The sequence below is a fragment of the Toxotes jaculatrix genome, chromosome 17 (assembly GCF_017976425.1).
Source record: "Toxotes jaculatrix isolate fToxJac2 chromosome 17, fToxJac2.pri, whole genome shotgun sequence".
Classification (NCBI taxonomy): domain Eukaryota; kingdom Metazoa; phylum Chordata; class Actinopteri; family Toxotidae; genus Toxotes; species Toxotes jaculatrix.
The window spans coordinates 15,729,517-15,753,934 of record NC_054410.1 but is presented as its reverse complement, the minus strand read 5'-3'; the positions used below and the strand labels follow the sequence as shown (position 1 = coordinate 15,753,934).

Sequence of the window (24,418 nt, the reverse complement as noted above, 5' to 3'; positions counted from 1 at the left end):
GAGCTACATGAAAAACAACTCTAACAAACAGGGAGGTAAGTAACAGCTCGGTTGTTAATGACAACTTCAAGCTCAGTGAGAGGACGAGCTAACAAAGCAACTTCCCTGCGGGGATCAGTAAAGTTTTTCTGATTCTGATTTTGGAAGGATTAGCTAAGCTCAGGATTAACTGGCCTTCTTTTCTTGTACAATATTAGGCATGAAAATGTACGGCACAAAGGCATAGAACAAGAGAAAAAATATTTAATAATAAAAATATTTTATATTTAGCATCATATTAAGTCCAACATTTTGCAGTGTATAAAAAGAAGATTTCAAAATCCAATGGTAGAAATAATACTTCAGCAGAGTCTCTGTTTCAGTGTGACTGACAGTCTCATGGATGTGGGGTAGAAAGTCCTGTCTTCTTGTCTCCCTGCATGGGAAGAATGTCTGTGATCCAGTATTGGAACAGTGAAACGACTGCAGTGGTTTCCTCTAAAACACAGAGAGGCAGAGAGAAACATTTCAGTTACAGCTGAGGCTGCTGACAACACAATACCACGAGAACAGTCAGTGTTTTCACCAAAGAGTCTTATGTGCAGTTGTATTCTGAGCATGAAGAATCAAAATCTCTGGTGTAAATGTACTGTGTAAATTTACTTCCTGCCTCTCTGCATGTAGACGTTCAGTCGAACACATCTGTCTCCCACCCAAGGCAGAATCTTCTCTTTTACTTGACTTGAAAAGTTTAAATTCAATTCAGTCTGTGCAGAATATAAAATGGACGGTATAAAGTGGAGCAAGTCAAGCCAATGTCCTTCATGAGAGGATCTCCAGGGTGTGATAAAATGTCCTCAAAGAAAATGTGCTTCAGACCTGCTCCTGCAGTCAACTGATTGCTACTGGAAGAGTAGATAAGAGTGAAGAGAGCTTTGCTGAACTCACTTGAAGGACTTTAAAAAGCACACCACTCTACAAGCACATGGATAAGCTCCTGCATAGCAGGGGATGTGGGTTAAAATTAAAATACAGATGGCTGGTTTAACAAAGTGGACGTTAACCAAAAACATCAAATAATCCAAAAATTGTGTTATTGCAGTGAACACAATATGAGCTAAACAAACTACAAAGATTCATTCAGACGGGACTCTTCAAGTTAGATGAGTATTTCTCTGCTCTGATACAATCTGCTGGCAGGGCTGCATTTAAAAACAGCAGCCTTTAAAAAACAGTGGACTGAAGCATGACTCATACAATACGAGGTGGGTGGGGTGGTGGTGGGGGCCTAGAAAAGCTTTCAGGCAGCTGTGGAGCAGGTGGATAGAGAGGAGAGGCACAACTGAGGCAGGCTCTGTTGTAGGCGCTGCTCGCGAGATAGCAAACTGGTTTTTACACGGTGTCGTCTTGGCGACAGGGACAGGCAGAGACAAGCGTCACTTTGTGGCCACCGATATGGCAGTGGCCTGAAATTTCCTTGCTGGTCTCACACACATACACTGTGTGTGTGTGTGTTCCTTTGCGTGGTTGGCTAACTGGCTGCATAATAGGATCAGCAGGGACTTTGCTGCTATCTCTCACACACACACACACACACACACACACACACACACACACACACACACACACACACACACACACACACACACACACATTCACAGATGAATATTGTGTCTGGGGACACAAGAGATGTTTTGGTTGTTGACAGAGTTAAAGCAACATGAACAAGTTGAAACATGTTAGTTAACTCATGGTGGAGGTCACCTGGGTGTGTGATGTAATATGGACAAGACCAGCTCTAGTACTGCAAATCAGCGGCAGGTACGTACAGGTAAAGGCTGGTGGAGGCAAGTAAGGGCAGGTATGCTCAGGCAAAGAATAAGTATGTCTATGAAAGGGTGCACAGCATGGGAGGCAAGCACGGACAGACAGAGGCAAGTATTAACCTGCAGGGACAGGTCAAAGAAGTGCATGAGGTAGATCCTTGTCAGAGGAGATCAGTGTGGACAGGGATGAATGCATGTAACAAACATGAAGCAGCATTAAATACAAGCTCTGATCAGCTCTCATAACTCGTCCTCTCACTCTTCTTGGAAAACACAATTCAGATTCTTGATGTTTTGACTGATCCATGCACTGACCTGCAGACATACAGGAGCTGCTGTCGAGCTCCTTCAGTGCCTTTTCCACTTTGTCTGTCTCTCTCTGTTGAACAAAGGCCTTGAGACTGTACAGCTGCTTCAGGACAGGGTTAGGTTTACATCCGCTGGATATGTGGCTCAGAAGGTCATCCACTGCGCCAGACAGGAGGGGAAGCTTGTCTACACACAATGAGGCTTGAGGAACACAGAGGAAGAGAAAGGTGGTCAGTTAATTAAAGGCATCAACATCATAATTTAGTATTTTGTCTAATATTAGAGGAGTGTGATCCAGCTCAAGCTGACAAAACAAGAAATATTCACATTATTTGAACTTAACTGTTGCCTACGTTACACTTGCTAAACTGCGCTAAACTGTCTAGACTCTGTGTTACCTGAAAAAGAAAAAAACACCACTAGGATATTTTGTCATCTACAAAACCAGATTGGGTGAATCATATTTCTGTGAAGTCTCACTATTTATTACTAATCTCGCTCATTTTCAAGGCTGCTCTACCAGGTACCAAGGACTGAGGAGCTTTCTCTTGTTTAGCACACTGGTCAGGGCCTCATCTTCAGCTCACCCTGAATCATAATGAACTCTTTTCTCTTGGCGAGTTAAAAGCTTTGATTAAAAAAACTCAGAGGACCAAGGAGAACAATGGCTTTCCGTAAAGTGGATTTTGTATCGTCAGTCTCCCGCAAATAATCCCTATATTAAACATAATCTATTTTACAATGTTTGCAACATGGTAACTTTTGTAATAGAGGACTATCTTGGTTTGGTTCCCTTTAAAATCAAAGATTCAAAGCTGTTGTCAGTGATCACCTGTCAGCACTCAGAGATACGTGCATGGAGCTATGGAACTAATTAACAGGAGGATTAATATTTTGTCCACAACAAACCAAACTAACCCAAGCTGCAACTTGCAAATTTCCAAGATTCAGTGAAAAACAGGCTCAGTGGGTATCAAAGAGATAAAAAACCTTGAAGTCAACATAGTACAAATATCAACCTGTGAAATAAAACCACTGAATGTAATATCACTGCCAGTTTTTGCAGTGAATATGAATACTTTCCTGTAAACAAAAAAGTTTTAAATTAAAATAATCCTACTTGGTAAATAAAAACATATCATAAAGTGGGTTTTTCAAATCCAAAGATATATTTAGTAAGATCTGTGGCACAATTTTTTTTATGCAGGAACAAATAACTTAATGTGACAGAACTACATTAATACTACACCGAATCAAAATTTGGTTTGCTAGATGAGGTTTTATGGAATGACCCATGACTGATACCAAAAAAATGTTCAGGCACATCTCACAGCATTGCAATTTGAGCTGATATACATTCATCAAATTACTGATGCTATGTTTTTAACTACTTTTCTGTTTAGTTTGTGCTGACTCTGTCGCATCATGTCTCAAAAAAAGCACAGATGTGCTGTGACTGAAGCGCAATAAATTCTGGTCTTTGGTTTTGATTAACATGTTTTCAGCTTTTGGCAGCATTTAATTATATGTCTGTAAACTATATCAATGAATGGCACCAGTTTTGTGCATTATAACTCCCAAAATGAGTCAAAGTCAAACTTGTTAATGCAGCACTAGCTTTAGAAAAGAATCTTGATCCAAAGCGGCAAAACAGCCTGTGCTCAGTACTTACAATCAGACATATAGATTTCCAGTGTTGTCCTGAGGAAGTCCGACACCTCAGCAGCTCTCCTCTCGTTATCCTCCTCCTCCTCCTCGCCATCTTTTTGGTATGTGAACTCCAGGGCAGTAGCTCGGTGCATCACACCCATGGAGAGCAACTTCTCTTTGTGCCGTTTCTTTTTCAGCTTCCTCCTCTTGTTCCTGCTAATGTGCTCTGCTCCCCCATCCACGGCCGTCTGACTCTGACCTGCACTGGACTCGCTCCCTGGAGCTGCACCATCTTTCCCAGAGTCTTGGTCAAGAGCTGGTTTCCTTTTCCTTCTTCTCCTTTTTCTTGTCTGTTTGTCCTGATCTTTATCTTGGTCTAGTTCCTCGTTGCTCTCACGGTCGCTCTCTTCTGTGGGCGACAAGGTTGTAAGCTCTTGATTGGTTTCGAAACATTGTTAAACTTAATCTATTACAGCCTCCATATACAACTCTACTCTTGAGGGGCTTGAATCAGAATTGGAAAAACAAGGCAGATTCTTGTGTTCCCCTTGTTAAAGCAGCAGATTAGGCCGGGCCACCTGGAATCAAACCATTAGCAGGTTTGAGTTCCACTAGTGTCCAATAATGTGGCATTGCAGGCTAACAAGCTGCAGGTTACCTCCAGCCAATCATTGCACCAGCAGCTTCCACTAATCAGATACTCCGTCAGCTCGTGTGGGTCTTGTGTGGATTGAAAAGAAGCCTGCTGAATCTTGGTTTTACATGGAACAAACCTGAGACCGCAGGCAGTTAATAAAAGTAGAGTTGAATCCGTATACTCTGTATACGGATGTGTGTGGTGTTATGTGGTGTCTCTTGACAGAACAGTAGACAAAATCCTCTATTCAGTCTTTTTAAATTATTCTGTAATGATCACGTATAATGAAATCTACATCTCCCACGGTGCTTGTAAATTTCCTTTTATTTTGAATCCAGCACTGTGTCTGGTGAAAGATGAAATAAATTTAAAAAAAAAGGAGCCGAATGCTCAGGTTATGCTGTAGCTTTTCAGTGTGCACACATACACGCATGCACAAAATTACCACACTGCTCCGATGCTATGGAAATCCTCATTAGGGTTCCTGCAGTTCTGTTTTAGATTTTTGCGGCTTGATTTGTTTTCGCAGTTTACTCTTCGGTAAAAGTTTTATCACAGTGTTAAATCACTTTTATGTTACGTCTTAATGCTGTGTATAACTTTAAACTTAACCAGGAGTGGCTGCAGCTTCAATGCAAGCCCGTGCAGAAACGGGGTCCTTGTTGGCTGAGCAGCTCCCTCTCCTTAACAACTCAAGAGGCACTGTAAGGCCAGAGAGACTGGTTCTTATTGAATTCTTAGTGACCCGTTCAAAACAGTGAGCACCTGACTGGCTAGAAGCCAGAACATAATGCAACTGAGAAAGTGGCAGTGCACTGATCACAATAGTGTAGAAAAAAAAAAGACACAAAATGAGTCCCAGCTCATTTTAGTTTAACAAAGATGGGAGTGATGACAAACTAAAGTCCTTTGTAGCAACTTGAACTTGCTGTCATTTTGTTCCTCACGTGGTACACAGTCTTGCTACCATCTGGGCAGCCCAGATGAGTCACATCCTTTACAGAACATATACAAATATGCAAAATATATGATGATTATCATGAATTCTGTCTTTTTGTGGAAGAAAAAAAAAAGAGACACAGTGTCTCACGTCAATCTGTTGGTCAGCAGGAGACATTTCTGAATGCCACTACTTTGTCTCATGCTGGTTTCATTATGGATGGATGGAATAAATTGCATGTGTAGCATCATAGCTTAGTACTTTGGACTTCAAGAAAATGTGTTTTCCCTGTCAAACAAGTGATACCAACTGCAGCCTACAGCAGATACCGTAACACAGAAGCAGGTGGATCAGAGATCATAATGGATCAGAGCTCATTCCTTAAACTACCAGAAGCCTACAACAGCACATAAATATGGAAGATGCTATTAGATTAGTTATATTTCCATATCCTACTTTCCACTATTGTGAGTACAGACTGAACAGGAACAGTGTGGAAATACATCTGGTAAATCAAGACTAACATAAAGGCTTTTTTATTCATGCTTAACCCATAAACAATTATTACTGTTACATTGCTTCTATTATATTATAATGAAGGCTTTATTACCAAGAAACCTTTATAGTGCTTAACTCAATCTGACCTTAAACAGGACTCTGGATTGCAATTTCCATCAAGGCTCCCGGCCCACTAAATCAAAAAAGTGTTTAACTAAGGACTGTTAGGCTGCCAAGTGCAATTAATCAAACTTAACCTCATCATTTATTCTAGTGGGTACCTTTGGACGCTGCACTGTCTGAGCCAACAAATCTCTTTTATTTCAATGAGGTAAAGCAGAAGCTTGTCAGGTGGATGGAGGTCTGCATTAAGGAAGATGATAAGTACATAGACAGGTGTAATGAGCCAGGGCTTTTATTACAGCCTGATCATTTCACTGGTTCATGAGCATAAACAGTCTTTAAATGATGGATATCAACTGCCAAGCGTGTGACTTATCCTTGCATCAAATTGCCAGCCAACTCTACTCATCACAGGTCAAGAATATTTCAACTTGGCATTAACATCAGCTCACAATTAAGCTTCAAAGATGGCATCAACGAGGGCTAAGTGTCTCCTAGGTAGGACAGACACACTTACTCTGACAAACAACACATTTAATAGAGTGTTCAAAGTGGAAAAATAATCACCCAGACTCAAACACTATCTGTGCCCTTCTCTTAAGTTCAGGGACACAATTGATTACCACTGTCTGTTTCCCTTAACTCGAGTGGCAGAGACAATCGGAAAGAGTGACTTTAATGCTACAGAGAGCCAACCTGGAGAAACCCCATGCCATAAATCTCTCCTAGCTTTATGGTGCATGGCGAAAGTCCATAAATGTAAGATTATGGTCGACTTACCAGCTGGGTCCTCGGCACTATTTATGCTTTCTAGTTGGGGAAGTGTGACAGATTTCTCTGAATGTGTCTTGTAGTCTGCAGGAGGAGGTAGGACCGTGTACATTCGCCTTTGGGGATTGGCTGCACTCTGCGTCTGCCCTGCATCTCCTGAGACAGATGGCAAATAAAGAAAGTTGTAAAACCCAATGTTAAGAGCAGGAGCGTGGCAGCAATTCTGTATGTATGAATGGCAAGAGGATCAAAGAGAATAGTCAAAAAGAAGCTTTTTAAGCTTTTGTGAGCGGTAAGGTTTTTATTTTACCAGCAGCAGTGTCCTCTTGAGAGGCTTTTCGTTTTACATAGGTTTTCTTGGTTAGAGCCTCTACAATGCGTGGCGGGCTGGGCTCCTTCTCCAGTTTGGGAACTGCAGGGTAAAGCTTCTGGAGAACTTTCGATTGAAACACTAAATGAAATAGACAAAACAACAGACATTGCACTGCCTGTTAATCGGATACATTGGTACTCGAAGGCACCCGATTTCTTCTTAGTATGAAAGGAAGCACAATCTTAAACTTCATGGTAAAATCTGTCAGTTTAACTCAATTTGTACAACAAGCTATCAACACCATATGTGTAGCACAAAGGATGAAGTCAACGAAGTAGCCAGTTCGACCAACAAACGAAAGAGGTGCTGCTTAATGAATTGCATGTGCATGTTGTGAACATCACCATGCTAATTGTAAAAGCAGGACACTGTTCCCGTACGACTGGCAGAACACCCACCCACCCATTTACCTTTGAACATTTGGCCAATACGTTTTACAGGATCTTAGCTGGAGAGAGATCACCCTTTATACAAGGTCAGCGTAATCTGCTTTTGACACATAACAATGATTCTGTATTGAACAAAGGTGACGGATCACGGTGTGGAAAAAAACACAGGTAGCCACTGTTTGACAGTAGTACACGTGCGTTTGTTTACAACGTGGCCTGTAACCTACTTAACGCGAGACTTAGCCGGAGAGGCTACTTTAGCTAGCTAGTAACAAACAACACAGCCTTAGTTTCTGTGCGCATTTCGTAATGTTGTAGACGACTCTGATAATGCTCACCTTCTTTCCTGTGTGCCATATCGACATACCTAGCGGACTGGAAGCGGAGAAGAGGCAAATATGAATGTTGCAGATGGCTAGCCAGCTATATGTAACGTGCTAGCAAGTTAGCCGGCATGCTAGCTTTTAAAAGCAGCTAGTTTCATATCGGAGAGGTCTGTGCGTCACTCATTGGTGAACTAGAGAAAGTTGTGCAGCTCTGCGTGTTAACCACTAGGTAGAGCAACTTAAAAGCAATTTCATTAACTAACCAGAGTGCAGCAATGTTCGCACTTCCTCAGCTCCACTCTCCACCTGCTACTACGCTCACACAACTTGCTAGGACTGACCGCAAGGGTGGGACCTCACGACTTGGTCCCGCTGCGCCAGTGTCCTTTCAAAATAATGGCAATTTAACGTAGTCTTGGTTGTGAGAAAAGGTATGTGTGCAGCATATCATGTATTAATTAATTTACTGGATCAATCGAAGCCATTCTTCAAATCGGCATGTAAAGCAGCATTATTTAATGTAATACCTAGAATATAACAGAATTTTGACACTCCCTGGCCGCGCTGGGTTTAAATGAAAAGGACCGAGGGAATCGTAACTTTAGATTTTCCCAAAGTCATTTAATTCTGTGATACTCAGTGTAAAACGAATTGCATTGCGAGTCCTGGTTCTTCGAAAATGATCTTAAATCAGCTGGGCAGGCGTGTCTTCCAGCCAAAATAATCAAGGCCGGTTCACTTTAATGCCAATTTAACTTGCCAACTTTCTTTCATGAAGTGTGATGAGCGCGATGCATCAGGCTAGAGCTCCCCATGTGTTTGGATCCTGTAATAACAGCGGTTTTGGGCGTGCGCACACCAAGCCAGCTGTAGGACGGGTTGGAAGCGAGATGAGAATACTAAACAGGCACCTCATGGCTCAGCATCAGCACCGGGCTGAGTTAGGATTTGCGCACCCTCCAAACTTGGCTTGGGACCTCAGCATGTGAACGGGCTTTGCAGGAGGAGGATCCACCTAGAATGTCAGCTCTGAAAAAGGTAAACCCTCCTCTCTCTTTTATTAATCTTTTAGTGCATATTTTTTATTCCTACAGGGTGGCATGGACAGGATTCAAATATTGTATTTTATCAGATTACAGTAAATGAGAAGATGTGTGCAGTGTAGTGAAAAAATGGGTGTATGTTTAAGCAGTTTGGTTGCAGGATTTTCTTAGTTGTGCAAGGTAATCAGACTTTTGGACTACTGGCTCTTTTCAAAATGCCAAAATTGTAAAACCCTTCCATAATTATTTAAACTATATTAAGTACCAAAAGGCAAATTTGTTTAATTCTGCTGAGTGATCGCAATACACAAATATAATAGGATTTTTGCATCACTTTTGCATGCACATGAATTTTGTTCACCAAAATTGCCTCTGCTTTGCCTGTTGGATGCCATTCCTGTACTTACATTTATTCCAGAGGAGGATGCTTGGATGAGGAGCATTTCAGGCAGAAAAAAGCCTTCTTAGCAGAAGGTTAACTTCTCAAAAGGATGTTATGTCAGCTTTGATCTCCCCCAGACTCCTCCTGTTGTGCACTGTCACATAATACTGTATGTACCGTGCCGATTGTAGTCTCTGTGGGTGGATGAGCTTCACTGACTGTGTCTGACAGAGCCCGAGCTCAGTGCTGGCAATCTTGAATGAGAATGGAGCTCCTTGCAGCTTAACAAAAGCACGCATTGGATGAGTTGTAGGTTTTGTAAGAATCAAGAAAACTCCACAGACCTGTGTAAACATGTTACATAATACCATGCAGTGAACAAGGCATTGAACAGCATGTGCAGAATTCTCACAAGCCCTCTGATTAAACGAGTAGTGAGACTTGTGCTTGTGTGAATGCGTGATTACTGCTGCTAAAGGAATCAAGTCTCTTTTATTGTTCGGCATGTTGCAAGATTAGAAATGGTTAACCGCTTGTTTGTACAAAAAGCTTGTCATCACTGTCAGTTGTACTCTGACACATTGTGTTGTTTAAGAATTCAGTGCACTAGCAAGTATTGATGTCTCAGCTCCAATAGATTCCCATGATTGAGCAATACAAAGAGAAGGGAAGTTGTATAGAATGCCTGCTTCAGCACTGCTGCCGAATCCACGGCAAATACACAGTACTCAGCACACACTGTGAGTGACAAAGTGCTGGCTGCCAGCACTCACATCGTCAGACATCATAATCACAGAGGTGCTAAAAATAGGGGACTATATTCATTGCAATGCTTTAGAAGCTCAATGGAGTTATTGCTGTTCACCCTCGCAGCTAGAAGTTTTTACCAAGATGCTCCTCGATGTTGTGTTCGCACCCTGCTCAATAATACAAAAGTCCTTATTTTTAGACAGCACTGGTCAGCCAGCCTTTCTTCAATGACACGCAGCTGCCTGGATGAGACTTTGAAGTGTACGTTATGGACTTGAAATCATGTGCATTGCACAGCAGTCCATACATGGAAACTGCATTTTCTGCCATAGTTACAAGCATGTTTTATTTCAGGTAGTAAAGGGCTCCATGTTCATTCATTATGCAGATGGATAGCAGAGCTATAGCAGCTGTAGAGGCAGCAAACTGTCGGGGGCAAATGTAATTAATTTAAATCAATTAAAAGGGAATTGACAGTATTTTTGTGTACGGATCTGTGTGTACACTTTACTTGGGTGTGTCTGCGCAATATGAATGTATACGTAGCCTGCCTATACCTAACAGAAAAGGGAGTCTGTGGGTGGACAGGTGGCAGGTGAGAAATGCGTGTCATCTCTCTAAGTCCTCATGTGACTGAAAAATAAATTACTTGTCACTTACCAGCTTTAGGGGGCCCCACCTTTCACCTCATCCACATCACCACCTCTGCTTTAAACCAGGCGACTAATCAGTCTTTCAGTGAAAAGCCTGATGATTCATACAAGATGGAGACAGGCAGTTTCTTTAGACAAAGAGATGAGGGCCTAATTAAAAGCTACCATTTGTGTACAAAGAATAAAGGACAAAAACACTGATTGGAAACTTGACACTATTTCCCCTCAGAGGTACTTTGGATCTGAAGGTGGCTTGTTTGAGGACATTTCCAACGCTGCTGTTAAATTACTCGCATTCACAAGCCATCAATGGGAAGCTTGTGTGGACTTTGCCTACTTGGCAGTGACATGATAAGGCTCTCATGATCTGTCTGAAGATGCACAGCAAACTTGAAACGCCGCATTTATGTGTGCGGTGATGTCATTTTTGTCTACAGGGAGAGAGGAAGCGGCGATGAATGTAGACTAAAAGTAAATGTTGAAACATTTAGCAGGCTCTTTTCTAGTTCATCCACTCACCGTGACATATGTGCTTCCTCTTTCTCCCATTCTTCTTTTCCTTTTTCATTTTAGTACTTTCTCTTACCCAGTCATCCACTCTTATTCACCCCCTTTCCTTCCCCTCTCCCTTTTCCTCTGTCTATATGTTTCACTCTTTTTTTTACATCTCTGTTCATTCCCTGATGAATGCCCCCATACCTCTGTAATAGTTTGGCTTCAGTAGAGGGATGTAGAGGGAATGGAGGGGATGGATGGGACAGAGCTTTATGAATCTAATAATGCATGAGAGCCAAGTTTGTGTATATACAGTTTATGAGTCTTGTGTGTGTGCGCGTGCCTCTGTATACCTGTGCACCAGCACTACTCAGTTAATCACCTTTGTGCCACGGTGGGCACAGATCTTCCAGGAAGGTGGTTGTCACTGCACTCCCCCAGTGTTACTGTCAGTGCAATGGCTGCTACGTAGCCTTAAGCCAGATGTGACTCATTACAAGGTCCATTAGCAAGCTGGTATACTGTCTGTAACCTTTCTATTTTATTCTAATGGCATAGTCATAGATTCAGACAGTTTGATCCCAGTTTGTGATATCATCATTTATGAGGATTTTTACTAGGTTGCCTTTGACAGCCAGACTCATTCATTTTCATCATAACAGCAGCCTTTGAAAGTTTGCACGCCGCAGAGACAACTGCCTGTGTCTCTCGTCAGCTGTATGCCTTTGAAACTCTGTGACTGGAGACAAAGGTAAATCATCTCGTTGTTTAAATGCAATTATGAATGTGTCCCCCTACTGCCCGCTGTGTTAACACCGTCAAAATTTGAAATTTGATACTAATGTAAGTGCAAGGTCCCGTACAATTCCAAGCGTACTTGAGGTCTACCTTGTAGAGCATAAGTCCTAATACCATTACTGTTGGCAAAAAGCCCAGCTCTTTTACAACTGAGTCTTGACCGGACCCTGTAAACCGAGCAATGAACTTGCATATATTGGCTTAATAAAATAGCCCTTTCTAATGAAGGACCATCAAGGCAGCAGAATTTTTGATTGGCGCAGGTATAAGAGATTTGATTAAGCTTCTGAGAATTACTTAGTGCTGTAATCGTATTAATGTGTTCAAGCAATTTAACATAAATGAAAGACTTTCACTGCAAAATCACCTCATGATTTTGCAGTCAAAGTCAGAAATCAGAGTCCTGGCATGCAGTATGCTGCTGATGCCATGATTACAGTGCATCTAGGTGGGTTTTGCCTTTGGAGAGCAAGTCTGCGGGACCTCAGTGGTGAAGTAAACTGCCGTCTCCTCCTTGGTGGGAAGGACATTTGTGATACTGAAAATGAAATTTGGAGCTAAGGTACAGTAAAAGCAAGGCCTCCAATTCAAGAATACCCTTAGAGACTGAGGAAATTCAAGGATGACATTAACGCAGTTCAATACAGTTATGTAATGAATATTTTGTGTAACCAAACATTTTTATTTTTTACTGACACAGTGTCAGAGAGATGTTCCTTCAGCTTTATGCTCATTCTGAGGCCTTAGTTTGCGTTGTTGTTCATTTCAACTGTATTATATCGTAACATGTTTCTAAAATTTAGTCTGTGTGTCTCTTTTGTGTTGTGTTTTATATCTATTATGGCTATTGCTCGGGTGAGTGGCTCCAGTGCAATCCTTATCTTCTGCTCAATCTGCACACCACCGCATTTGATAGCTTGACCGGGTAGAGTGGAGCAGACAGCGCTCTAGGCAAACAGGAAGAGCATTGAAATTCACTGGAGTGACTCCACTTCCCGTCCGTCCTCTCATATCTCCATTAGCTCACCAAGAGTTGCACTCCAGCCCTCAGCAGCAGGCGCCAAGATATCCTATAATATACTGCCACTTGTGATAATTGCCTGTACCCAGCAGTAATAGTGTGTGGAGATTGGTAGCAGGTGACTAGTATTTAAGGGGAAATCTTCTTTGTGAGCATCCTGAAACACCACTGGGACAAGAGTGGCTCTCTAGTTGTCTGCTCTCTGCCGTGGTCAAACTAGGCTGTGCTGTCCCGAGCCTCAGATCACGTGCAGAGCTATTACATGAACCCCGGTGCATTGGAGCCTGACTTGTTCGGAGGCATTTTACACCAGTCTAGTGTAACTAGGTCGACAGGGTTGCTGCACACAGCGGTCACTACTGGGATAAATATCCAAACTTAAATAACAAGCACGACTCATTTGCTAGTACTTTTTGATGCTGTAACTTTACTTTTATGAGCTCCAGCTTGTGCACAAGTTGAATTATGGAGGTTATTTGTGAACCTCACTCTTCAGTCTCATGAGGCAGGCTCCATCAAACAGCAGGCAAAACAATCTCACAGACAAATGGACTTTCAGGGGGAAAGTAATCAGCACTTTTATATCTGGAGGTCGTTTTCACAAAGCTGATATCAGAGAGAAAAGTTTTTTCTCCACTCAAATGACGTGTGACTCACCTGAGTTGGCCTCTTTGATTGTCAGTTATCTCAGTTATGAGAGCATGCATTTGGTTTTCTCCCTTCCACGACTACCTCCACAGTCTTTGTGTTTGTCTGTCTTGCTTCCTCTTACGCTAAGTACGACTCTGTGAAAAGAACTACATGGTTCAATACCTGCTTTGTCCAAAGCACATGACCATTAAGTTTTAAAAATCATCCATAAGCCTTGTTTTTCAGATCATTCTCAGAAAAAAAACACACAAAAATGTCCTGAATAAATTAAATGGATGCAGTAGTGAATTTTCATGTGCTACTCGCTCCCCTGGCCCAGAAGCTCAGCTATTTCATTTTTATTTCATGAGCCATTCTAAAAGTGGCTGAAGTTGATGCTATAGGGCAGTGGTTCTCAAACTTTTTTTGGCATGCCCTCCTTCAGGACCTGAAAAAAGTTCACAGCACCCCACCCCACATTTTTTTAATCAGTCATTAACAATGATAGGGGAAGCAACTAATTAAAAAAGGATCCAGGATGAATTTTCGTGAAATAAAGCTCAGCACAAATGCATCAGCATTCAACTTACTCTCACTCCATATTCATCCCCTGGTCATCTACACCCTCCCCTACATAAGCTCTATGCCCGCCCCCTAGTTTGAAAACCACTGTCATAGAGGATAAATGATTGGGTTATATCAAATCTTCAAATGGTCTCATAACATTCCCAAACAAGTATGCCTGAAATCCCAAAAATAAAATAATTCCCCAGTCAGAGCTTTCTTTACAGCCTGCTTTATGACCAAATTACTGTTTTGTACTGTTATGTTGTGCATTTCCAGACCATATGCCACAAGAAATGTGGATGTAACAGGGTGGATAGTTGAGAATTACTGGAAACATCTACTTTCAGGGAGTTTAATGATATCCCCACAGAATCCTTTCTCTCACAGCCTCGGGCAACAAGAGAATAGCAACCGGTCCTATTGGAGGAGCATGATGGTAAACTGCTACAACATTGCTAATTGGAGCCTTTTAATAACTCGCAGACTCGATTGGGTTTGAAGACTCATTCACAACATTGGACCTCCAGTCCTAAGGTTTGTTTGGGTTGTCACTGAGAATCGTTACTGTCACATTAAATTGCCGGGTTATTATAATCAATTAGCTTTTAATATAATCAGGGTTATTTCATGTATGGTTTTGGCACAAAATTAGCCCGAGCCACAAAATGTGATTTGAATGAAACCAGCTATTCAAATCTGTGTATCGTGTGAGAAAAACAAATCTGGACAAATATTCAAAATATCAAGCAATGTACTCAAGTGTTTCTGTATACCCATTTATCCTCAGTTCTATGTGTCCATGGGATTGTCCTTATGTATCTTGTAAATCTGTCTTGTTCAAACACGGCGACATAAATCCTCTCTTCTTCTCATTCCAAGCTAAGCTTTAAAAGACAAACAAACGGATGCCTAACACATTTTCATATGTGAAATTAGACGCCTTGCATCCAGACTCCAATCCTTTTAAAGCGTAAATGAGAGGCAAGTGACAGCTCTGTGTGTCTGAAACATTGAAGAGTGTCCCTGACAGTTCGTTTTCCACACTCCTCCAGTGCAAGGCCCTGCCAGCCAGCCAGCTATCCAGCATCAATTATAACTGTACATCATGCAGCTGTCATTATAGTCATTACAAACCAATCACTGTATCTCTCATCTCTGCAGAGCCATCTATTTCTATATTTGTTTCTACCACTCACCTTTCTTATCCACTTTCTGAGTAGCATTTTGTTGCAGATGCGGGATGACGGGACATGAATGCCTGAAAATCCTTTCATGTAAAACGTTGAAATGATGAGCACAAGACAAAGTGTCATTTATAGTTTTCCTTTAAGACAAATTCGAAGCCCATGATTGTCCTCTTGCCCAAAACCAACATAATAATAAACTGGAAAGAAGCCATAAACTGTCCATGAGCTTGTCACTTAGTAATATAACCTATAAGGATGAACATAGGTCCTGTTACAGTTGCCATGCCTAAGCACAAAACATCTGGACTGCATTGACATGATATTTCCACTTTACTCAGCGACCCACATTCCAATAGACAAGTAGAGACTATATTTAAAACAGGTAGAGACAATTATAACAAAGTAAATAAATGATGAAATAAAGAATAAATGATAAACAAATGATTCATACTAATTTTACTTTCAGTCCTCCTCCTGTATGAATGATGCAGTGGGTTGATAGCTCATTGAATATCCCCAGAGACTAGCCATCAGGGTTCATTTCTATTTTTCATATCTGGTCTTCGCTCTCTTTTCAAGAGGTACCTTTATATATATATATGGTCCTCTCTATAATTAAAAGGGACAGTTATCTGATTGGTCTTGTTCAGTCCCAGAGCGGAGTGAAATAACTCGAACGGAAACAGAGGAGCCCGAGATAAGCAGCAAGTACAAATGTAAAGGAATTTTAATACCAGGGAGAGAAAGAAGAAAAGGTCTGTCTATATTATGAAAGTCATGTTGGACAATGGAGGCTCCAGATGCAAGGACAAAGGGACACTGATAGCACCTACTGAGCCACCTCCACATATGCTTCTTTGTTTCTAAATCCTTTCTATTTGTGCCTTTTGAACACCAATAATGGTAAACATGGCCATGTAATGGTAAACATGGTATTCAGTGTCATAGCAAAGCTTAACAAAACTCTTATCATAGAGGTAATTAAAAACAAGGTGCTTTCTTTGATCCTGCACGGTTTCCCAAAAAGAAGACAAACACTTTTCACTTACAGAAGACAGGTGATGGTAAGCAGAATATTAGCAGCCAAGCTATATAACTTTGGATGGATTACATTTCTAGAGAACTCTTCACAGAGTAGACTGTAAGCATGCATTATTGATTAGTATCATCACCTCCAGCTTGTGAGTAGTGCAGTAATTGGCTGTTGTATTTGCTGCTACAACTTCCTGGCATAGTGAGGCTGCTGATGAAGCAGAGCGAAGCTTCTAAAAATTGGCCTGTTGACGTGATTGCACCAGATTGACCGATTTGATTGCCACCTCTTCCCCCACCCTCTGTCGAGCAATATTTTATTCCTTTGCCATCCCGTCCCAGTGGATCGTTAGCGTATTGTATTTGACGACGTGCAACATATAACCCACGTTTTTATGTTTGAAGATTGAATCAGAGATAAACTCAAAAATGAACCTTCCACACACATGTTCACAGGGGGGAACATCATTTAGTGCTCCGCTGCTCAGATCACGGAGCAGAAGAAAGGTCTCGGATAAACACGGGAGCGCCTTCTTTTGATGTAAATGGTGTGAGAAATAGATGTCTGTTACTTCTCTGTAATTGTGGGTCACAGCATGGCTCAGTGCTTCTCCACCTTGTTTATCTGCTTTTGAGCTGCTGTGATATTAATGTCTTTTCCCTCTCCTGCCCCCCCCGCCCCCCCCTTTTGTTGTCGTTTCTTGGAAGGTGTTGCCAGGCATACTGCAGAAGCATTGCTGTATCTTACCAGACAGGAACACAGGTAAGGACCAAACAGATGTCCGCCTCTCCACTAAACACACCAGTCACACACAGCGCTGAGGCAGAAGGAGAGAGCCAGTCAGCAGGAGTAATGAGTGGGTGGTGATGCAGAGGAATGGATGCTCAGTGGGTGGGGTCATATTTGTCCGTCTATCAGTTTTTGTGTGTGCTCTGTACATTGAACCTCATCTGCTGGCTTTTGACACAGTTTTTATACATAGTGACTTACCCCTTCCTCACTATTTGGCCATAAACTGACCACTTTGTCAGTGTGATTCTTACAGTACACTTGTTATTCTTAGTTGCTGGCACACAATGTTACCTCTAGCAAAATTAACATGTTTCAAAAGGGGCTAAAATCATACAGGTGTTCTCTGTGTGGCCTAAACTCTGTGTGTGTCAGAGGGAGGAAAAAAATTTGGGGTCTGTTGTTGCGAACTTGTGATGATGACAGGCTTCTTCACATCGTTGCAGGTGTGAAGAGGTTGCTGATGAAATTGAAGAGCAGGGAGATATACTCAGGTACTTGGCTGCAGTCCTCACAATAATGACTTCTTCTACCCTTTTGTGCGTTTACTTTTGGCGACTCAACCTATCTAACCTCTCGACTGCAATGAGACTGCATGCACATGGGCTCCCACACCATCCATCCCACTAACAAAAACCTCACGAATGCTGCTGACGCGTTTCGGCTACACAGCGGTTTGCTCATTTGTCAGAATCATGGCCATTTTTGTCATCTTAAAAATATATCTTACACCTTCTGCAGTGAACTTAGTCCTCTGTGAGGAACTTTGTTTGACAAACAGTGCAAGACTGATCTTTGCCTTAGACAGTTTTGTTTCTCAGACACACGGCAGCTAACTGCGCACCCCTCCCAGGCATGAGACACATGCCGAAGAGAACAGCAAGGGCACAGCAACCTTGGTGACAGGGACTTGGAAACTTGTCATGAGTTTTAGGTGTTGGAGGTTGAAACTCCGAGTTGTTACTGATAACTGTGAGGCATCTCGCAGCGTGAAATTAATGTTTGATGGAGCATATAGGCAAGATTATCTGAATTTAAGCAGATAAGGAACTTGACAAACCTGGAAATCAGCAGTTTTAATGTTATTTTCAGCATAAATGTTCTGTCCGTGGGCCAAATTTTAATACAATCCACTTTATTCCTCTTTCCATTCAAAGAGGTGCCAGCTGGATAGAGTTTGCTGTTATAGAACAATCCTCTTTTTATGCCAGGTGAGTTCAGTCAATTACAGAAGAGTGCGTGAAAGAGCTTTACAAATGTTAGCTCAAGCTTCTGTGGAATATTTTACAAGACTTACCTTTCCCAGCAGCACGAGTTGTTGTGTGTTTAGTTGCGGTGGCTGGCAATCGCTGCATGAATATGGAGGACCCAGGGGTGCACCTCTCAAGTGGACTTAGAACAAGGTGTTCTGACAGAGTGGACACTTATTAAAATAACCTTATAATAGTCCTATGAATATGGATGTCTAAAGCTCTGAAACTTTTCCAGGGTGATTTTAGCAGACAAGGGTCTGGGATAGGGAGCTAACCGTTTATTTAGCTCATGATGTTAGTGTCTGTATGTGTGTGTACAGTATATATTAGTGTGTAGGCTGCAATGCATGGGAACGTCAAGATGACAGAAACACCAATTTAACTGCAATTGCTTGTAATGTACATTTCATCTTGAAAAACATTGTTTTTCTCTGAATCTTTATTCTGATATATTGTTCTGTCAAGAAGACTTAGCACATGGCACTTTTCTGGAATACTCATCAGTGGATGATCAACAAACCTCTGATCTTCAACAAGCTGTTTCCAGTCAGAGTTCGCAGACCATCATTCAGCCACACGTTCCATCTCAAATACAAGCTTGAGCTTTTGCTGAGTAACTTCAGCAAAGTACAGCTGCTAACAACCTCAGTGCCCTCAGTAGTTTCTGTATTTATAATGTCTACCTTGGCATCCTGTTCCTATGGCAACACAGCTTGTGGTGTCAGTAGATGCACTGTGTCCATTCTTAATAAGCATCGCTTCTTTCCACTGATTGGATGATGCAGGGCTGTTGTATTTGCATATGTTAAATAGATGGCATAAATTAACACTGATACTGGATGAGGATGCTCATTAGAGAGTACAGTAGTGTCGAGTCAGGCTTGAGTCTGCCTGAGGGGCGACATGAATTGAAAAATTAAATGCGGGGCTCGAGGTAGGAGAGGGTAGAGTGAGATGGGTGAAATATCTGGAAAATGAAGAAGAGCAAGTAAGATTAGAGGAGACTTTGAAAGTAATGGCTGTGAAAAGACTGGTATCTCCTGCTGGTGAATATAATTAAGAGACTCTGTGTGTGTGTGTCCATGTCTGTGTGCATGTGCTCTGCTCCACTGCACTCTATCAAGCGAGGGGCGCCCTCTCCTGGACAGAAACACTTCCCTCATATGCTTCCCCTGCTTCTATTTCTCTGATTCGAAAGCTTGTGCATAGAAAAAGTGGGATGAGGCTTATCGTAATCTTACACTCTCTCTCTCTCTCTCTCTGTTATCAGTGTGTCCCTCCGCTCCGAATGTACTCTGTAAGCGGGACCCTTTGTGCTGATGAGCACTTCGCATTTCTATGCCACAAACTCACAGACCATTCCTATTTATAGACATTAATTAGCGTGTGAATATTTCACCATTTTGTTGCCATTTTTCATGTCCATGCTGAATTTCTGGCATCTTATTATCATCTCTTCTTATCCCCGGCTCAGAGCCACTCTCCTGCTCTAACGTTTTGGGAAAAAAAAACCAAAGTACTGTAACTAGTAATTTCCACTTATGTAATTGACTTGAACCTCATATTTCACTTTAGGACGACTGGAACATAATGATACTGAATACATGCTCACATCCACTGAATGAGCAGCAGGGAGGCATTCTGGCAGAGAGCAAGTAGACTTAGACGTACAGGCTCTTACATTGCTTGTGCTGTTAAACCATCAGCATAGGGGTACTGTAAAGAGACATGCTGACTGGTGCATTCTGGGAAACCCTTCTATCATTCCTTGCAGTATTTGGACACTTCTTTTTTTGCATTCATGGCCTTATATCCTCATTGATTTTGTCTCCCCAGAGTATCACAGTATCTCACACATACACACACACACACACACACACACACACACACACACACACACACACACACGCACGCACACACACACACACACACACACACACACACACACACACCAGCACACACACATTGCTATTGCCCATTGCCTCAATTTACAATTCCCCTGTGTTGCTCTCTGTGTGCAGGTAAGTGTACCTAGTGTTATTTTTGTGCTGCATTTTTCACTATTATAGGAGAATCAGTGTCACTGATATCAGTAAACATTCTTGTTGCATGCATGATCTGTACATGGTGCATGCAAAGTCTCCAATTGCTGTGCATGAGGTTTGCTTTTATTTTGGGTTTGAAAAGCAAAAAGTTCAAGTATTTTTCATTGAGATGTTTGATGCATGTAACTTTGCTGTATAGTAAGACAGGCCAAGATGCGCATAAAGAGTTGCTGCAATTCTTTTCATGTGATTTATTTGGTCTAAAGCGTAGTTCAGATGAAAAGTATAACAATAATTAATGTTATGGTTACTTTTCATTTGAATATGAGCTGCAACAACATAAACCTCTGTTCTTTTTTTTAAAAATAAATGTTGATAAAAATGTTTCGCATAGCCAGTTTTCGTATCCAAAATTTTATCGTCAATATTATTTATTTTTCATCAAGATCAGATAAATGAGAGCTCAGATGCTGGCTGTATTACAAAAAGAAAGAGGATAAAATGTCATCAGCAGTATGAGAGCGTTAGCGTTATATCATAGTGACATTTGGATAGCGTATTGCTCAATAATAAATAATAAATGTTTATGAATGCCAACAAACACAAAATGAACCAAGCAAGTTCACCTCACTGTACAATCCAGACAGTCAAGGTTTCCCATCTTTAAAATGCAGCTTTCTGGTTCGAGCGCAAGTACAGTAGCTGTCGGGTCACTCTCACAAAAATGAACTTTAATCAGCTACGTTACCGTTTTTTCTGTATATTTTGTGTCAACTTAAAGTGGAAGGGTTGGTCTGAGGACATGTTGCCATGGAAACAAGTTGGCCAGGACGACTCAGGGTATACGGAGGGGACTTTAGTTAGAAAGCAAGAGAAGTTCTTCAGAGATGAAAATCATAAAAAATTATTAGGGGATTACGCTTGAAAGTCCTCACAAGAACCTCATAACATTTACAAGTCAGGGACGTTCTTAACCTCTTAAGAACGTCCTCAATACTCCTTGTGTCCCCCGTATGAAAAGTTTCAGTTACGTCCTCATTCAGACACAGCTGAAGTCCCTAAACTACATCAGTCTAATGGCTCTTCTCTTTACCTTGCTTAGCCCCTGTTCGGAGTCACAGCACGTCCATCTTAATGCCTCATGTCCTGCCTGAGCCTTCCCGTCCCGCTGTGAATCTCACCGACACGGGAGTGAATCAGCAGCTGCTCTATTAGCTTGCGTAATTAACGGGCGAGCTGTCGCTTTCCCTCCGAGTGTGTCCAGCCTGCTCTTGTGAACGTGTCCACATGCACGTTGTGCGTAGACACACATGCACTCAGCCAGTCAGTGCACACATGCACAATGTGTCCTCCAGCACGCTTGATATCAATCTGTTGCAAAGCGAGACAACCAGGGAGAGCCTGTCTCTTTCTGATAGCTCTCAGAGGCCTTGATGCCAACTCTGTATCCTCTTCATACCCACTCACCAAAAGAGACACCTAGAGAGAAAGACATAGCTGCACTGGGAAGTTTCAAAGCATAAAATAAGATGCATGGACTGTATTTGCAAGAGCAAGTAGGGTGATGGTGAAAAACAAGACAGAAAGATGACAGAGTGAGTGAGAGCTAGCTGAGAAAAATGAGGGTAAAGAGTGACTGTGTGTGGGGGCTTTACTATATGCATGGGTTCTTAAAAAATTGGGAACCCACTCTACTTGTGGGTTCTGACAGCTTTGTGAGGACCAAAATGGCTGGACCCCACAAGTTTAAATGGCTGTTTGAAGGTTAAGACTCTGGGTTAAGGTTCAGGTTGGAATTAGGTTTGGGTTAGGGATGAGGTCAGGCATTCAGTTGTGATGATTAAGGTTAGGGTATGCTAGGGAATGCATTATGTCAATGATGGGTCCTCATGAATACAGTATAACAAAGATGTTCGTGTGGGTGTGCTCATGTGGGAGTGTGTGTGTGCATGGGCTGGCAGCCCTCAGGAGCTCTCCTCATGTCTTCTAAACTCTCGACTGCTGTAGTTGATAATGAGTCCTGCACTATCTCTCCTCCTCAGCCTTCCCTTCTTTCTACTGTTAGTCTGTACCCTCGGCACTCGCCTCCCCCCCTCTCTCTCTCCTGCTCTCTCCTCCTCTGCTCTCCCTCCAGCTCTGCCAAGGCGTACCCACTGAAAAGTTACAAGAGTGGGTAGCTTTGAAACATGGCCTCTTTCTCCAGGCCTCTGTCTCTGTGCAGCCAGACTTCCGTAGCACCAAATTGATTGTAAACAAATATGACACAGAAGCATAATGGATTAGAGGGAGGCTCTGCAATACGTTTTGAACAGCTCCCACGCGGCATCAGAGATCTGTAAAATAGGACATGCTGGTCAAGGTGCAGCTTAGCTGAATATTCATGATGCAGCGCCTGTAGACATTTTGGGAACAATGGATTTAAGTTGAGATGTGCTGTGGGGCATGGTAGGGCGTTTGTAAGTCAGGTTGCCAGTCACTGCTTTGGCCACTATTTATTTGTATGTGCAACCATGCATAAATTGGAGTTTAATAGTCAGAGATTGCGAGAAGTGTGTGAGGCTGTAATGGTCTCGTTTGTTGAATCTTTGGTTGCATGCTGCTAGTAAAGTATTGTTAGTTCATAATAGGTTGCTGGCATGTTGGTGGTTCTGGGACTCAACTCAAAACACCAGTTACAGAGAAGGTTCCTGCAGCCTTAAACTCGGAGATATTGACCTCTGTTGTAAATCAGGTCAAGGAACATGATTTATACATGGAAACATTTCTCATACCACAGGGGTTTCTTATTTGTGGCTATGCGTAAAACAAGTGCGGCCTGATGAACAGTGACGGTGGCTGGACAGCTGAGCTGGCAGTGGCGTTCTGATGAAAGTGCCTATCAAGCCAGATGGGCTTGTAACTTGGCCGAAGCAGGTCTGATTAAGCAGCTGAGTATCTGCACTTTGATTGAGTGAGGGTACATTAGGTCAGGGTCAGAAAATGGTGTGACCTGTCAGAGCACTCAGTAGATTTATAACAGCACAGTTTGATACTGAGTACAAGGCCAAAACATAATTCAGCAATAATACTCTTTATTGGCACATTTCACCATGTGTATTGACTGTGAATCTTAATGAAAACCCATTTTCTATTTGTAGTGCCATCTAGATGTGCAGTGCTCGAGGTGAGTGTCCTGCACACTTACCTGCCCATGAATGTGTTTGTGAGTGCATGCTCCGTCTCTCTGTAGAGGCTCCTGTCATTGAACTACACATTGTTTGACGGGAGAACAGCTGGTCCCTGTGGACGGTCTGTCTCAGCTTGTCCCTGACATAATGAGCGAGCTGGGAGTAAGCTTTGATTTAACGCTGAGTCACTCTGTTCCAAGCTGCTCATTAATAGATGAATGACGGTGGCAGGAAGTGAAGGAAATGGGAGGTGGTCCCGTTTTTGTTGCTGTGTTGACAGACCTTTAATTCCCTTTAATTCTTGCGGTTGCATCCTCTCTCCCTCTTTCCTTCATCAGCACTCACACACACATACACCCACTTTTTGATGGTGCACTCATCAGCAGACAATGAGTTCACAGCCTATGCTATACGTCTCTACTAATGGTAGACATAGATGGCCCATTTCGTGGCCATTCTGAAGAACTATGTACTCCACCCAGACACTCAGATCTATAGCTTTAATCCTGCATGAAGAATGATCGCTCTGTAGGAGGGAGCAGGAATCGGCATCTCCCTTCCATATGTGCTGAAATAGAATGACAGTAACAAAAGAAGTGATGGAGTATATAACAAGTGAGATACAGATACTTGGGAAAGAAAACTTTTGGTGTTAAAGGTGGAACGTATAGTATTTTTTAAATGCTCCCATGGCCGAAATGCAAAGTAGAAGTGCTGAATTACGGTTGTTAATCCATCAGTTATTGAAAATAATCAGTTTCTATAATCTTTTCAACCATTAAGT

At 42.1% G+C, this 24,418-nt stretch overlaps 2 protein-coding genes across 3 annotated transcripts in view; one reads left to right on the top strand and one right to left on the bottom strand.

Moving 5' to 3' along the window:
* Nucleotides 1-227: 227 nt before the first annotated feature.
* On the bottom strand, nucleotides 228-8,138 carry LOC121197318 (glutamate-rich protein 1). Of its 2 annotated transcripts, XM_041060881.1 has the most exons (6): nucleotides 7,834-8,138; nucleotides 7,044-7,184; nucleotides 6,743-6,889; nucleotides 3,787-4,173; nucleotides 2,121-2,315; nucleotides 228-477 (listed from the first exon to the last, which is right to left on the bottom strand). In XM_041060881.1, the coding sequence occupies exons 1-6, from the start codon at nucleotides 7,850-7,852 to the stop codon at nucleotides 377-379; spliced, it is 990 nt and encodes a 329-aa protein (XP_040916815.1). In that variant the 5' UTR covers nucleotides 7,853-8,138; the 3' UTR covers nucleotides 228-376. The 2 variants fall into 2 exon arrangements, with proteins under 2 accessions (XP_040916815.1, XP_040916816.1); XM_041060882.1 differs by lacking the exon at nucleotides 7,044-7,184.
* A 611-nt stretch (nucleotides 8,139-8,749) lies between these two features.
* dlgap2a (discs, large (Drosophila) homolog-associated protein 2a) overlaps nucleotides 8,750-24,418 on the top strand; it is a 140,388-nt gene continuing 124,719 nt past the window's right edge. Inside the window, exons 1-2 of the mRNA XM_041061311.1 lie at nucleotides 8,750-8,859; nucleotides 17,088-17,142. Coding sequence (XP_040917245.1) covers nucleotides 8,842-8,859; nucleotides 17,088-17,142 — 73 coding nt within the window. The 5' untranslated portion in view covers nucleotides 8,750-8,841. The remainder of the gene's footprint in view (nucleotides 8,860-17,087; nucleotides 17,143-24,418) is intronic.

What these genes read in the sequence shown, in the direction of transcription:
- LOC121197318 (XM_041060881.1), bottom strand. An exon ending in TCAAGAGGACACTGCTGCTG is followed by an intron (nt 6,890 to 7,043) that starts GTAAAATAAAAA and finishes CATCTGTCTCAG; the next exon opens with GAGATGCAGGGCAGACGCAG. An exon ending in GGAAATCTATATGTCTGATT is followed by an intron (nt 2,316 to 3,786) that starts GTAAGTACTGAG and finishes GTGTTCCTCAAG; the next exon opens with CCTCATTGTGTGTAGACAAG.